Source organism: Oryctolagus cuniculus, chromosome 20, assembly GCF_051225735.1.
Source record: "Oryctolagus cuniculus isolate XC-2025 breed Fujian yellow rabbit chromosome 20, ASM5122573v1, whole genome shotgun sequence".
Classification (NCBI taxonomy): Eukaryota; Metazoa; Chordata; class Mammalia; order Lagomorpha; family Leporidae; genus Oryctolagus; species Oryctolagus cuniculus.
This window is the reverse complement of record NC_142886.1, coordinates 23,251,808-23,267,864: the sequence shown is the minus strand read 5'-3', so window position 1 is coordinate 23,267,864 and position 16,057 is coordinate 23,251,808. Positions and strand designations below refer to the sequence as shown.

At 48.2% G+C, this 16,057-nt stretch overlaps 1 protein-coding gene across 2 annotated transcripts in view; it reads left to right on the top strand.

Annotated features, from left to right (window-relative positions):
- The window catches only part of DPF3 (double PHD fingers 3), a 307,659-nt gene that overhangs the window by 280,724 nt on the left and 10,878 nt on the right, over window positions 1-16,057 (top strand). For both annotated transcript variants that reach the window (XM_051826041.3, XM_017349461.4), the window contains 2 exons: window positions 5,413-5,525; window positions 15,966-16,047. In XM_051826041.3, coding sequence (XP_051682001.1) covers window positions 5,413-5,525; window positions 15,966-16,047 — 195 coding nt within the window. The remainder of the gene's footprint in view (window positions 1-5,412; window positions 5,526-15,965; window positions 16,048-16,057) is intronic.

Below are 16,057 nucleotides of genomic sequence, written 5' to 3'. Positions count from 1 at the left end.
CTTCCAAAGCCTGCTTGCTACCGTTCCCTGGTCTAAAACTATCCCAGAAAATGTCTTCAGAGCTCCGCACAGTGGCCTGGGCGAAGCTGGACATGCAGTTGACCCTCATAAATATCTGTGAGGTGTTGCTTGCTCCATGAATGACACATGCGTCGCTCCCTTTCGCATGCTTGGAGACAGCTCCTGAAGTACCTGTGGCTGCTGAGTTCCGTGTCCTGCCCCTGCCTCCCGGGAGGGTGGCCTCACTGGAGAGTGGTGTTAGTAGCAGGGCAGCGCTCCCTCTGGTCTGCCCGCACTCCCTCCTGCGGATCACCTTGGAGCAGCTGCAAACTTGAGGACGTGTGGTTGTCGACAGCTGATCACCTTCTTCAAGTCTCTTCTTGTGGCTGCTGGCCTGCTTTCGCCGACGATCGCTCGGTCATCTTCCTCAGATGCCTTGCTCTTTGTTCTCTCTGTCTTAAGTAGTTGAGTCTCTCAAAGCTCAGGTTGGGGCCGTTCTCTCCATCTCATTTCTTCTCTCCTCTTCCTTTCTCTTCTTTCCCGAATAATTTCACTGATTCTCACAGTTTCAATTACCACCTGTTTAGCACAGCCTCCTAAATTTCCCTCTTTAGCCTGTACTTCCCTCTTGAGCGCCAAACCCGTCTCTCTGCCTGTCTTCTGGACGTTTCCATGGGGAGGCTCATGCTCCTCCCTGAATTCACTGTGCTCACGACGGGAGGCCTGAGCACCTCCAATTGGTGCCTGAGTTCTTTCAAGTCTTCCTCATCTGAGAATGTTTGCTGCAATCTACTTGGGTTCTTGGGTCGGACACTGGGGAATATTTCTCATCTCTTTCACACATTCCCAACTTCCAAACAATGGCCACGTCTTGCCAGTTATTTATCAAATTTCCGCCTTTCTTGAGTCACTCTGGTTTCCTCCCTGGCCATGGCCTCAGACCCCTAACTCATTTCCTGGTATCAGTCCTTGCATCTCTCTACCCCTCTCTTCCCAAACAAATTCTTCCCCCAGACAGCAGCTCGTCCCTTTGTTCCTTCCCAGTGATTTAAATTTTTATTCCTTATTTAAGATCTTTTCAACTATTTACTTTAAAATAACTATAGATTCACGGGAAATGACAGAATATGTTAGAGACGTTGTGTGTGGCCTTCATCCAGTTTCCCAGTAGTGACACCTTACATGCCTGTGGTTCAATATCAAAGCCAGGCGACTGACCCTGATGCAATCGCAGTCTTGACTCAGGGTTTATGGTTTTCACGTGCACACACACCTGTGTGCACGTTTGTGTGTGTCCGTGTGTAGTTGTGTGCAGTCTCACCACCTATGTAGCCACCAACATAATGAAGACATAGAATCAGTCCATCACCCAAAGGTTTCTTTATGTTAAAGGATGTTCCTTTAAAGAGTTATTTATTTATTTGAAAGGCACAGACTGGGGGGTGGGAGTGGGGAGAGGGGAGAAAGAAAGAGGGAGAGATTAGTTGATTGATTGATTGATTTTTCCCATACACTGGTTTATATCCCAAATGGCTGCAATGGCTGCAGTTGGGCCAGGCTGAGCCCAGGAGCCAGAAACCCCATCTAGGTCTCTCCCAGCACTTGACCATTGTCCGCTATTCCTCAGGCATATGAGCAGGGAGCAGCCGGGACTTGAACCAGCACTCTGATATGGAATGCTGGTGTCACAAGCTGCAGCCTAACCTGTGTGCTGCAATGCTGATCACTGGCTCACCTTTAAACACACAGTGTCACCCAGTCCCCACCCTGCTTAAAGCTCTTTGGTGAATTTTAAGTCTCAGAGCCCTAAGTCAGGGCTGCTAGTGCCGGGGTTTTCTGGCTCTCCTTTTGCCCACTGACCTCTCCCTCCCCGCCCATCTGCCAAGCTCCTCCCCTGTTCGAGGCCTCCACACAGGCTGTTCCGTTTCCTGGAAATCGCTCCCCTGGTACCCAGCCACCTTGTCTTCTCCCGCTGGGGCTGTCAACTTCCAGATATTTCTCGGGGCTTCCTTGACATCTCAGGTTATCATTGGTTCTCCTGTGGTTTATTTTCGTTGTCAGTTACACTTTTCCTTCATCACACCATTGTGATGAAATAGATATGTGTGTAATTTGTTAATTTGAGGTCTTTTTGGCTAGACAGAGAGGGCTCGGGGTGTCTGGCTTGTCACTGTCTCTCTTCTGTCTAGCACAATAGCTGGCCTAGCAGGTGCTTGACAAATACAGTCAAGTGTCAATTAACGACAGGGTGCCTTCTGAGAAATCCACTGTTGGATGATTTTGTCCTTGTTGGAACTTCATTGAGTGTATTTACAGGCAAGATTAAATCAAGCACAAAAGAAAATGATGGCATCAACATATGCAGTAAACACCGTTTAAAAGTGAGCATGGGCCCGCGCCGCAGCTCAATAGGCTAATCCTCTGCCTAGCAGTGCCGGCACACCGGGTTCTAGTCCCGGTTGGGGCACTGGATTCTGTCCCAGTTGCCCCTCTTCCAGGCCAGCTCTCTGCTGTGGCCAGGGAGTGCAGTGGAGGATGGCCCAAGTCCTTGGGCCCTGTACCCCATGGGAGACCAGGAGAAGCACCTGGCTCCTGGCTACTGCCTTCGGATAGGCGTGGTGCACCGGCTGCAGCGCGCTGGCCGCGGCGGCCATTGGAGGGTGAACCAATGGCAAAAGGAAAACCTTTCTCTCTCTCTCTCTCTCTCACTGTCCACTCTGCCTGTAAAAAGAAAAAAAAAAAAAGAGCATGATTTTTTCGTGAGTGTAGAGTGTACTCTAAAATATTGATAAAAATATAATATCATAACTACATAACCCAGAACTATAATAATTTATTATCATGGTTAAGTATTAGGTACTGTACTTAATTGTACAAAAAGATCATGTAAAGTGGAATTAAAAGATAAGCTTACTTTGGAGCAAAAAAAGTTTGTGTGTCTGAGGGGGTCATTAAAAAATTCATGAAAAATGTATATTCTGGGCCGATGCTGTGGCTCACTAGGCTAATCCTCCACCTGCGGCACTGGCACGCCGGGTTCTAGTCCCAGCTGGGGCGCCGGATTCTGTCCCGGTTGGTCCTCTTCCAGTCCAGCTCTCTACTGTGGCCCCGGAAGGCAGTGGAGGATGGCCCAGGTCCTTGGGTCCTGCACCCGCATGGGAGACCAGGAGGAAGCACCTGGCTCCTGGCTTCAGATCGGCGTGGTGCGCCGGTCGCAGAGCGCCAACTGTAGTGGCCATTTTGGGGGTAAACCAACGGAAGGAAGACCATTCTCTCTGTCTCTCTCTCTCACTGTCTGACTCTGCCTGTCAAAAAAAATGTATATTCTGGAGAAACTATGCATGATTTTGGAATTTTTTGCACCAGAAAACTTATCGTCTAATTCCCTTTTTCCATAAACTTTTCAGAAGTGCCCTGTATGTGCTCTAATTTTATAAACCTGCCAGCACGGTGTGTTTACAGAGCACCACCACAACCCCATGAGCAGGGTGTTGCACTGTGACCTTAGGATGGCTACAGCATCCCGAGGCAGTAGGAATTCTCCAGCTCCATTATAATCTGCTGGGACCACTGCTGTATATGTTGTCTATCATTGAGCAAAATGTCAGTGAGGCACACGACTACGCCTGTTAATGAACAGATACTGCATGCTGGCTGGTCGTGGCTGGGGTATGGCCTACGACCATGGAACTGCGACCATGAAGACAACTTGGCCACATAAGTATCTGCTCCATGGCCTCCGCTGTGTCCTCCCCAGGGGTGCTCCATCAGAGAACCTGGACATCCGCAGCCCACGCCACTCAGGTGTTTTCTCCCCCGAGAGACTGGAATAGGGAACAACCCTGGCAGGTGTTCTTAGATGGATATGAGGTGCTGGATGTTCAGCCAGACTTTTAAATGCAAGGCTTCCTTCTCTTTGGGGCCACTGCCATGGTGTCATTTTGAGAGAGCTGAAGTTAGATGTGTGGGAGTCTCTGGATCACGTGGCCCCTGAGAAGTCTTTAAAGAGCTTTAGATCGGCCCTCCCTGATGCGTCCACCTGTGCTTGTTAAGTGCCTCTGCCCCAACCCTCCATCCAGCCATTTCCACGGCCACTCTTGCGCTCTCAGAGATAACACTGTGTGGCTTCTATTTGTGGAGCCCAAAAATGTGAGGGTCCTTATATTGACTGCACAAATGACGAGGATGTGACCAGCTCCCTGGAGATCTGAAAGGAAGGAAGTGGGAACGCGGCCTGGGGTGTGGCTTGGCTAAGGGGTGGCGGTGCCAGGTGATCTGTCGTGTAGGGCACTAGGTCAGTGGAGCTGACTGTGGTAGTATCTTTCTTGAAGGCACAAGGAGCCTTACATGGAAGGGGTAATATGGTGAACCCCCAGTGTGAGGCAAAGCCGTCAAGCCTTTTGTGGCAGAGTCGGTAATGGGCCCAGCCCTGGGTGCCATGGGCAGATTCCTGTCTGGTTTACAGCACTGGGAAACCTGAGACCGTCATCCAAGTTTCCCTCCTCCCCAAGCACAAGGTCAAGGGCCTTCACATTCTAGAGCTCATGGCTGTCCTCTCAGTGCTGCAGTGAACCATGATGGATAACAGAGTCCAGCTCCACGGGTCAAGCCTCAGGTGTTGGCCTATTGGGATCCTGTGCGCTAAGGTCACAGCATTCTTACAACAATGTCTTGGTATTGCTTTGGCTACTGTGGCACACTTGAGATGTAGACAAGAGAGTAACTTGTCCTTATAGAGTAGCCCTGGTGGGTGATAGGCTGTGATGCTCCCTGCCAGGCCACTTCCTTCTGTGTCCCTGCACTGGTTGGGGCTTTGTGTGCAGCTGCCCTGCCGTGCATGGGCACAGACACTCTGGATCACAATGAATGCCACATCTTGCTCCCGGGTCCTAGCCCTGGAAACTTCCCTCCCTCCTTCTGCCTCCCCTCCTTTATATTCGGAGTCAGTGCCAACAACTTTTTGGACCAGAAGGTTCAACTCCAGCTAGCTCTTAGGGGTTTCCCTCCACAGCTGATGCTGGGCTTGGGGGGAGATGCTGGTGCTTCTCAGGGGGCTGCCTTGTCTGTGTGCTTGGCCATTTCCTGTCTTGTTCTCCCTGATCACCACTTCCTGTTCTCCCCCACTGCTTACACCTGTGGAGGATGTGACTGTTAGGACCAGGGCAATTGGATGCATCTGTCCCCAGCAAAAGGGTTAATGCTCACGTCTTTCTAGGGCCTGGAGTGGATGTGACGGGGGAGGGTGGTAAGGAATGTGGCTGGAGCTCTGTCCAGGTCCCCAGTTTGTTTCCTAACTTGTGCTACCTCTGCGTCCCCTTGAGTGAGGCATCAGTGTGTTTTCAGTTAATAGTGCTGAGAGGTGACAGCTTAGACCCTGTGGTCCTTGACACTGCTGTTTCTGGCTTCTTCCAGGTCACCCTACCTGCCTACAGTTCACCCTGAACATGACTGAGGCCGTCAAGACCTACAAGTGGCAGTGCATTGAGTGCAAGTCCTGCATTCTCTGTGGGACCTCAGAGAATGACGTGAGTGGGGGGGCTTTCTCTGTGGGAGGGAGAGAGCTGAGGAGCTAGGAGTCCTTCATGGGTGGAGAGGAGGGCGGGACTCTTGTCACTGGGCTCCTGGGGTGAAGGGCAGTCAGTTTTGCTCATTGTCTCCGTGGCCTTGGGACCCTTGCTCTACAGGGACCTGGGGTGATCTTTGTGCCTGAGGAGAGAGACATAGGTGGTGGCCACCAGGGGCTGTCTCAATGGTCATTCACCCTTGAGAGCTCTGACTAACATTGGTCACCACTGCTTGGCTGTGCCCATCACATTCCACTGTGTGTTATCTCCCGTGTTCTAAATGTGACATCTAAGAAATGTCAAACTTTTTAAAGAAACCTCTATATGATAAAACCCTTACCAACTTCAACAATGACCAACACTTGTCCAAACTTCTTCCATGCCTCCTCCATCTATACTCCTAGCTGTAATATCCTGCTACCTGGAAGTATTTCACACATATGGCAACAAGACAAGGATTAACTTTTTAAGAAAAATAACCAGAAATAACAACATGGGTAACATGTACTCAAGCACCCGGTCAAACTTCTCATTTCCTCACTTGTATTATAAATATGTTTACTCCAGACTCTATTAGAATTGAGAGCCAAACAAGGCCCATTGATGGCAATTAGTTGATATACCCTCATAGCTTCTTTAAATATAAACAAAGACACTTCAAAAACTTCACGGAGAATGGAATTAGAAGAAAAGTATGAGGTGGGTATTTGTCTAGAGCTCAAGATGCCCATGTCCCACATCAGAGTGCCTGGGTTCAATTCCTGGCTTTGTTCCCACGTCCAGCTTCCTACGAACGCAGACCCTGGGAGGCAGCAGTGATGGCTCCAGTACTTGGGTTCCTGCTACCCATGTGGGAGCCCTGAGGAAGTTCCTAGTTCCCAGCTTCAGCCCCAGCCTCGTCCTGGCCATTACTGGCCTTTGAGGAATGAATTAGTGAACCTGGGAATGGGATCACACTCTCTTTTTGTAACTCTCTCTCTCAAGTAAATTAATTAATTAAAACATTTATTTTGTTTTAAAAATTTTTAAATACATGCATGCTTTTTTCATAATATATGTTTTCATGAGCTTTTTTGAAGAAATCCGTATGTACATGGATTTCAAAATTTTTTGTGCCAAAATAAGTATATCTTTTATTTATTTATTTATTTATTTTTTTGACAGGCAGAGTGGACAGTGAGAGAGAGAGACAGAGAGAAAGGTCTTCCTTTTGCTGTTGGTTCACCCTCCAATGGCCGCCGCGGCCAGCACACTGTGGCCGGCGCACTGCGCTGATCCGAAGCCAGGAGCCAGGTGCTTCTCCTGGTCTCCCATGGGGTGCAGGGCCCAAGCACTTGGGCCATCCTCCACTGCACTCCTGGGCCACAGCAGAAAGCTGGCCTGGAAGAGGGGCAACCGGGACAGAATCCGGTGCCCCGACCTGGACTAGAACCCGGTGTGCCGTCGCCGCAAGGCGGAGGATTAGCCTGGTGAGCCGCGGCGCCGGCCCAAAATAAGTATATCTTTTACTTTCACTACCATGAACTTTTGGAATTAGCCTCATATATAATTTTTGTATCTAGAGTATCTAGATTTCCGCTCCGTGTTGCTCTTTATTTCCCCCCTTAAATGATTTGTTGAAGAAATCTGATTGTTCAACAGAGTTCCTCTGGGTGTATTTTCCTGAGTGCGCCCCTGTAGTATCGTTTCACACTCTCCTCTGCCTTTTCCTGTTTCTTGTAAGTTGGTGATTAGAGCTAGAGGCTGGGCTCAGGCTGCCCCTCGCTGTCCCTCGCTGTCTCTCTGCCACTCTGCGCCCTCACCATCCCTTTCTGGCTCTGTCTCCTTGGGGCAACTGCTGCACCGGTGGTGGTAGGTGTTTCCATCAGGACGAACGCGATGCCTGGCGTCCCCAGCTGTTGATGTGCCTTAGCCAGATTGACTGTTTCATTAGGGCTTGCCAAATAGCGATATTCTTACTTGATCATCTCGCCTTTCTTTGTTAGCTGGAGTAATTCCACAAAGAGAAACTTGCCCAAACTTGTATTTGGTGCCCCTTGGATGTAAATTACATAGAAGGGGCATGATGAAGGTTTCCTTGTTCTAGTTTTTGAAGCAATAGGGTGGTTAAAATATTTTTTCTTGTTCTTTTTGTTTTTTTTTTTTTTAGATTTATTTATTTGAAAGGCAGAATCATAGAGACAGGGGAGGAGAGAGACAAAGAGAAAAAGAAAGAGAAAGAGATAGAGGGAAAGAGATTGCCCCAAATGATCACAACGGCCAGGGCTGGGCCAGGCTGAAGCCAGCAGCCTGGAACTCCATCCAGGTCTCCTATGTGAGTGGCAGGGGCTCAATCCCCTGGACCATCTTCCACTGCTTTCCCAAGCACATTAGCAGGCAGCTGGATTGGGAGAGGAACAGCCAGGACACAAACTGGCACTCACATGGGACGTCAGCATTGCAGGCGGGGGCTTAACCTGCTTCACCACAATTCTGGCCCAAAAACGTTTTCTTAATTAAAAACACTCAAGAAAATAGGAATTGTGGGATACCTTCTTAATATGGTAAAATATTTATGCCTTAGAGCTAAAGCCAGCATCCTATTGGATAGGTGGACACTGCAGGCATTTCCACTAAGATCAGGAACCGGGTAGGAATGTGTACTGCCTCTGCCACTGCCGTGCAGCCTTATTCTAGAGGTAACAGCTGATGCGCTTAATCAGGCGAAGTCAGTTAGAGGCATAAGAATGGGTAAGGCACAGGTTGAGCATCCCTAATCTGAAGATCCAAAATCCGAAAAGCTCCCAAGTCCAAAGCATTTGGAGTGACAACATGCTGCTGCAAGTGAAAAAATCTACATTGTGAAACTTTGGTTCCTACACAAAGTTACTAGAAAGGTTGTATGAATCACCTTCCGGCTGTGTGTATATGAAACAGAAGTGAATTCCATGTTCAGATGTAGGTTCCACTCCCTAGGACATTTCATTATGCATATGTAAATGCAAACGTATGAAATCTTTTCCAAAATATGAAAAAAAACCTGAAATCCAAAATGCTTCTGGTCCCAAGCATTTTGGATAAGGGATACTCAACCTATAGTAAAACTTGCTCTATTTTCACGTGTGTGAGAATAAAACCTTCGTGACTCGGTGATAACATTAACTCAAACATCCAAGGGAACAGGATATAACCAACATATAGCAATTAATAGGCTTCATATAGGGGGTCTCCCTCTCTTGGAAGCCTCCCCTCAATGCTGCTCTGGCCGGAGGGCTTTGACTCTTAATAAATCTTTGAATCTCAAAAAAAAAAAAAGGCTTCATATACACAAATAATAACCAGAGAACATAATTCCATTTATATAGCAAGCAGAAAAAATACTTAGAAATATATTTTACAACAAATGTGTAAAACTATGTGAAGAAAATTTAAACACTTTTGAAAAGACTCAGAGAACAAGTGGGAAGGCCTCCTGTGATTCTGGATAGAATGACTTAACACTAAAAGATGTCAGTTCTTCCTGAGGTAATTTACAAATTTATTTGAAGCCCAATAAAAATATCAACTTTTTTTTTTAATTGAGTAAGACAAGTTGACTTAAAAAACACAAATGTGCAAGAACAGCCTCAAAATACTCATAAATAAACTGGAGATTGGCACCACGAGACCTTAAAATCTCCTATAAAACTATGGTTAAGGCAGTGTGGGACGGAGGCATGAGTAGACAAATAGACCAGTTGGACCAGGATCAAAAGCCCATAAATAGATCCAAGCACATTTGGAAATAGAAGATAAAGTTTGCACCTACCATTACTGTGTCAAAGACAGACTTTTTAATGAGTGGTGCTGGGACAATGGGGTGGCCATGCGGGGAAAGACAAAATTAGGTCCAGATCTCCCACCATAGATTGGGGATGCAAATGAAAAGGTGGGACTACCGCGGTGCTAGGACACTGGGCGGAGCCTCCATTCACGCAGGTCAGGGTTTGCTAGCCATGGCTGACATCAAGATGCGATGAGATAAAATATTGATAGATTTGATTCTGTAAAACTGTATCATGGAAAACTTGAGAAAGTGGAGAGCGAGACTGGGAGGAAGTGTTTGCGGCGTGTGCCAGAGATAAAGGGCTAATACACCCCAACTATATTTAAAAAAAGATTCTTAAAAACGGGGGGGCAGAAGACCAAGAATGTGATGGAAGATGAGGAAATCTGTGAAAGACAATTGAGGAGAGGCATAAAAATAACCTAAGACATGTGAAATACAAGTCCCAATGCCCTCATTAAGGACACTGAAGTGAAAACAAAATTGAGCTATTTTCTTAACTGTCAAGGGGTAAACGTTAACAAGTATTGTGACACACTCTGCTGAGGAATCTATGGCAAAAGGGGTGCCTTCCTCACTGTTGGTGGGAATACAAAGTGGCCCAAATGTTAGGGGGAACACCTAACAAAACCGTAGTACAACAAAATTTACACCTGCCTTGTGACTCAGCGATCCCACCTGGAGGAAGCATTCCTGAGTATCCACCCCAGCACTAGGAAAATACATATGCATACGACTTTGTGGTAGCATTGTTCATATAATTGGAAAGCACTGGCTACAACCTAAATGACCAAATGTAGATGAGCGATTAAACAAACAGTAACACAGACTTACAGGAGGACTAGGCAACAGCAAGAGAGAATAAGGCAGATGTCTATGAAGAACTTGGTGTGATCTCCAAGGTACACTGTTGAGTGAAAAAGCAACGTAAAACAGAGCATATATAGTAAGCTGCCCTCACTGGTAGAAAGCAGGAAATATAAGAAAATAGGCACATGGCTGCATGTTTGTATGAAAGAAATACAGGAAGAATAAAGGAGGAGCCAGTGAGATTGGCTATCTGCAGAGGTGAGTGGGGACAGAGAAGGAACGGTGACATGGGATGAGGTATGAGCAGTGGGGAGGAGAAGCATTTTTTTGAAGATATCTTTGTTTATGTCTCTGACTCTCAGAATGAAGATAAGATATACGCTAGGTCTGAGCTAGCTGTGTGCTAGTTAGAATGGCTACTGAGGATCAGGTGACTAAATCCTGTGGTCCTGGATTGGAATAGGTGATATTGGTATGAGCTCCTTGTAGGAAGTAAACGTAAGGTAACACAATATAACGCAGTATCGAGAGTGTGTATAATATCCATCTCTAGCTGTATACACACATTTGAACAGATACAGAATTAAATACAGGTATGTGCATAGTGTACCTGTGCATTTCCTAACTGTTGGCAGAGAAGACCTAGAAGCGTGAGAGCCTCGGAGCACTGAGGCCACTTAGCACCCAGATCCTGGTTTCTAAACACCATTCTCTCATCAAAGACCTGGGGATCCCTGGAGAAGTGGCTGGCCTAGGGCTCTGACGTGAAATCTACTAGATGAGTCTGGAATGTCTTGTGATGATTCTAAGTAAGGAAACACAGAGAAAATGACAGGGCATGGCTAGAGGAGCCAACCTGAAGGAACTGCTAATGGCCAAATCTGGGAAAATCTGAGCCACAAAACAAATCATGATATTATTAGAGTAGAACCTCAAGAGCCAAATAAAGATCCACACTGATATTTAAAAAAACTGAATAAATAAATACATAAATGGGGAAGAAAGTAAACTCTTCCTTAGGAATTCCAGTGAATAAATAAGAATTTATCACTGGATAAAACTCACCGTTATGGGTGCTACAGGCAGGAGCCATCAACTGATGCAAAAATTAGTGGGTGAAAGCACGATGAGAAACAGGGCGTTTGCATCATTTCCAAGTATCTCCCAGCAAGACTAGTTATGTGTGGAGTACAGAGGGAGGCACGGCAGCTTTCACGTGGGAAAGCGGGCAGGCATGAGCTTGGCCGTGTGCTCAGGATCAACATCGCGCATACAAGGCGCGTCAGCGTCCCCCGCAGGATGCCCTGAGGAGGACAGGGCACCACTTCTGTGGTCTTCTTGCCCAGAATGCACACGCGTCTCCGTCTTCTCATGAGAAAAGATCCACCGCAAATGGAGTGACACTGGCTTGTGTCAAGGTCATCAGGGACAGAGACATTGAGACACTGTCACAGATTGAAGGATGCCAAGAGAACACCATGAAATGCAACGTAGGATGCCAGGTTGGATCCTGGGAAAGGGGCTATGTCGCTCCCCGTCTTCGTGGAGGAACGACACAGGACCCTGCACTGTTCTTTTGTCTGCTCGGCCCTCCCCGGGTTTGCTGCTGGTTCTTCCCGGGTTGGCTACCGACCCTTCCACCTCCGTGGAAGGGCGGTTCCCCCTAGCCACTCTCCCCACTTCCGCGGGGGAGCGGCACACCGCCGGCCGGCTCTCTCGGGGGCTGCACAGGTGTTCCTTCAGATAGATGTTCCCCTTAGATGTTCCTGGTGCATGTTGTCTCTCTCCTCCTTTATAGTCCTCTTCCACCAATCCCAACTCTGCTACCCACACGCCGAGTACGCTGCTCTCCTCCAATCAGGAGCAGGTCCTACAGTTTATTGGTTGAACTGGAGGCAGCTGTGTAGAAGCTGTTTCCTCCTCTCCCAGCGCCATATTGTGGGAGAGCAGATGCATAGAATAAGTCTTAATTCCAGTAACTTAGTCTAGTCCGAGTTGCTCCCCACAGGGCTATAGGTGAGAACATCCATAAAATTCAAATAAGGGCTGTAGATTAGTAACGTGAATCACACCAGTGGTAATTTCCTGCTTTATAATTCTACTTTGGTAATTTGAGGACACTTCAAAAAGTTCATGGAAAATGGAGTTGAAAGGTAAGTTTATTTGGTGCATTTTTTTTTGAAATCCATGCATAAGAAGGGTCTTCAAAAAATTTCACAAAATATGTATTGTAAAAACAATGCATAGATTTTAAAAAATATTTTAAAGATTTATTTATTTATTTGAAAGGCAGGGTGACAGAGACACAGAGAGACATAAAAAGAGAAAATCTACCTGCCAGTTCACTCCCCAAATGACTGCAATAGCTGGGCCAGGGCCAGGTTGATGCCAGGAGTCGGAAGCTCCATCCAGGTCTCCCACACGGATGCAGGGGTCCAAGACACCTGATCCATCTTCTGCTGCCTTCCTGGGTGCATTAGCAGGGAGCTGGGTTGGAAGTGGAGTAGCCGACACTCAAACTGGAGCAGCAACATGGAATGGCAGTATTGTGAGTGGTTGCTTAACCCACTTTGCCACAATGCCAGACCCTGAAAAAATTTTGTACCAAAATAAATATCTTTTAATTAGATTTTCCATGAACTTTTTGAAGTACCTTTGGATAAGCTGCTAACATCAGAGGAAACTAAGTAAAAGTCTACATGAGATACTCAGTATAATTTTTACAACTTTGAAAAAAGATATTTTAAAAATTTATTTGAAAGGCAGAGTGACAGGAGGTAGGGGGAGGTGTGAGAGAGAGAGAGAGAGAGAGAAAGAGAGGGAGAGAGAGAGAGTGACAGAGAGAGAGAGAGAGAGAGAGAGAGAGATCTTTACCCACTGGTTCACTCTCCAAATGGTGCAACAACCAGGGCTAGGTTAGACAGAGTCAGACGCCAGAAGCTCCATCCAGGTCCCCATGTGGATGGCAGGGGCCCAAGCCCTCAGGCACATCAGCAGGGAGTTGGCTCAGAAGCAGAACAGCTGGGGCTCGAACTGGCGCTCCAATATAAAATGCCAGTGTCACAGATTGATGACGTAACTGCTGTGCCACAATGCCGGCCTCAGATTGCTTATTTTAAAGTCATTTGGATGGTTTTCCTCTGTGTTAAGGTTATGCCACCAACAGGATACATCGTTAGATTCATTTGTTTCATTTTTCTTTTCTTTTTAGAGACACATTTTACTTTAAATTTTATTTTGCAAAATATTCACTGGTTCCAGAATCCAATCTGTAAAGTAACAATATTTTCTAAGAAGTTTACCTTCTACCCTTCCCTCTTACACATGATTTCCTCACTCTGCTTATAGATAACCATTTTTTAAACAATGTATGGCTTATCCTTTCATTTTGTTTAATTGGATGCACATGTCACATGGGTGTACATACGGATCTATAAGGAAATGACGGGAGGCACGTTTTTGTGCGCTTGTCTCTCGCTGAGTATCTCAGAGCTCACCCCAGCTCAGTGCATGGACATATTCTTCCTTCCTTCTGTAGCCACACACTTTTGCTTAGTTTGCTCCGTCGATCCCTGCCTGACGGGCATTTGGGTTGATTCCGCTCTTTGGCTTTACAAATACAAGGGGAAATCAAAAAAATTCGTGCGAAGATGGAGTTAAAGGATAAGTTTATTTTGATGCCATGGTGAAGTCCATTTAGGAGGGGACACGAGCGTCCTTAGGACATCAGTCATTTGTTTCTGCCAATCTCTCCCTGTTTTCTTCTCTTCTCGTGGTCCTGTCGTCTAGCCTCCCTGCTGCCCTGCCAGCAACGGTGTCACTTTTCTGGAGTAAACCGCACTGCGCTGGTTTCCACCCTGCCTCTCTGAGGACTGCTACACCATCCTGTTCCCCCGTGTCTGTCCCTTGAAGTTGGTGCTCCCCCACGGTCTGTAGTGCCTTTCCCTTCATGACCTCCTTGGTGGCCTTGACCTTTCAGAGAAGTCAGTGAAACCTATAGATCGGAACAGCGTGCACTGCTACCCATACTCAGAGTTGTGCCTCTCATCCCAAGCAGTTCACGGGAACCCCTTCGTGAGCATCAGCTCAAGGACATCTGCTCTCACCTACTCAGGGCTTCCTCGCCTAGGTCCGATGACTCTGAAATCCACACCTCATGCCTGCATCTCTCTGCAGGCCATCCGTGGCAGGTGTTCTGGGGATGTGCAGGATGTGTCTGCAGCTGAGGCTGCTATCCCTGCCCGTGGGTCTGGTCCTCCATCCACGTCGTAATGGGGGGCAGCTGCAGGTGGCTGGCTACGCAAGCCACAGCCCCGGAGACAACCTCCCCTTCTTCCCTGTCATCCCCACATCTGTCAGTGACTCAGGAACAGGAGCAAGACCCCGTACGTCCTCCCACGCCACAGCCCTCGTTCAGAGCACCAGCATCTCTCCCCTGGGGGCTGCTGTGGCCTCCCAACTGGCCTTCTGGCCTCTGGCACCAACTCTCCTCCCCTGAGGGCCTGTTACCCAGCAGCAGGGACAGCCTTCGACACTGCAAGCCGATCATGTCACTTCCTTGTCGACCACTTTCCAAAAACTCCTCCCCGGCCACATAGACAGGTCTTAGCGTGACAACAAAGACCTCAGGTGCTCGCTCGCTGGTGGCTTCCATCTTCTGTCTCTAATTTTAAGCAGGATCTCTGCACTGGTGGGAAGCAGGGAGAGAGCTGATACACAGTTTTATTGTGCAGAGGTCTCCTCAGCCATCCAAGCGAGTTCAGAGGTCACTGAGTAGAGCAGGACCGAGCGTGGGGAACAGCGCCGGGTCACGCACACTGGCTGCTGTGTTTGGGAGGTCCCTCCAGGGGCTGCCGACAGGAGGCAGAGAAAGTCCTGCCCCCAAGGGCCTTAGAGTCCACAAAGGGGACGAGGGGTGGACAGAAGAGGCATCTTCCAAATGCGCTCTTCAAGAAAACAAGCACATAGATGCCCGCCGCACGCCGGGCACTGTACCTCTAAGTAAAATGCAGTTAAATGTCCCAAGAAAGGGCACTGCTGTGGCGAGGTGAGAGGCCGGGTACCTCCAGCTGCAGGGCGTTAGCAAAGACTTCCTGGAGAAGAAGAGCTGGAAGGGTGGGAAGGGAACAGACAGGTGGAGAAGGGGCAGGAAGGGAGCTGCGGCTCCAAGGGGTGGCCCGGGACCCTGCTCTCCCCCGGCCTCCGGCTGCAGCCTCAGAGGAGGCTTTTCAGAAGCCAGAGGATGGGCACTGCTTGCAGTTCTCCACGGTCACATCTCAGACCTTTCAGAGGTCCGGAGGTGCCATTGGCCAGTCCCACCACGCACGTCTGTACTTACCCATCTCACAGGTGCCAAGAGTAGAGTCCAGAGGAATCCAATTAAAATTTTCAAACGTTTGAAGGACTCGCTGCGTGCTCGGCAGTCGTCACAGGGCGTAGAGAAATGCGGACAGTGGTTTTCCTTCCTTTGGGCGCAGCGTTATGGGCTACTGGAGTGCAGAAGCATGCACTTGGCTGTGAGGTGGGGGACAAGAAAGGTTTCTTGAGGGATCTCCAAGTTGAGCAGAACCCTGACATAGGGTTGGATTTGTATGGGTCGAGGAGCAGGGGGTGAGCTCAGCACACATGTGCTCAGGGGACAGTGAGGACGCCCCAGGGGGCCTGGACGTGGGCATCCAGGGAGGTTGCTCCATGGACATAAGGCAGAAGTAAATGGTGGTCCAGATACCGGCTGCTGATAATCACGTCTCCTTGGCCTCCTCTCTACCTGCCCTGTCTCCCGCCAGGACCAGCTCCTCTTCTGCGACGACTGTGACCGTGGCTATCACATGTACTGTTTAAACCCCCCCGTGGCGGAGCCCCCAGAAGGTAATGATGG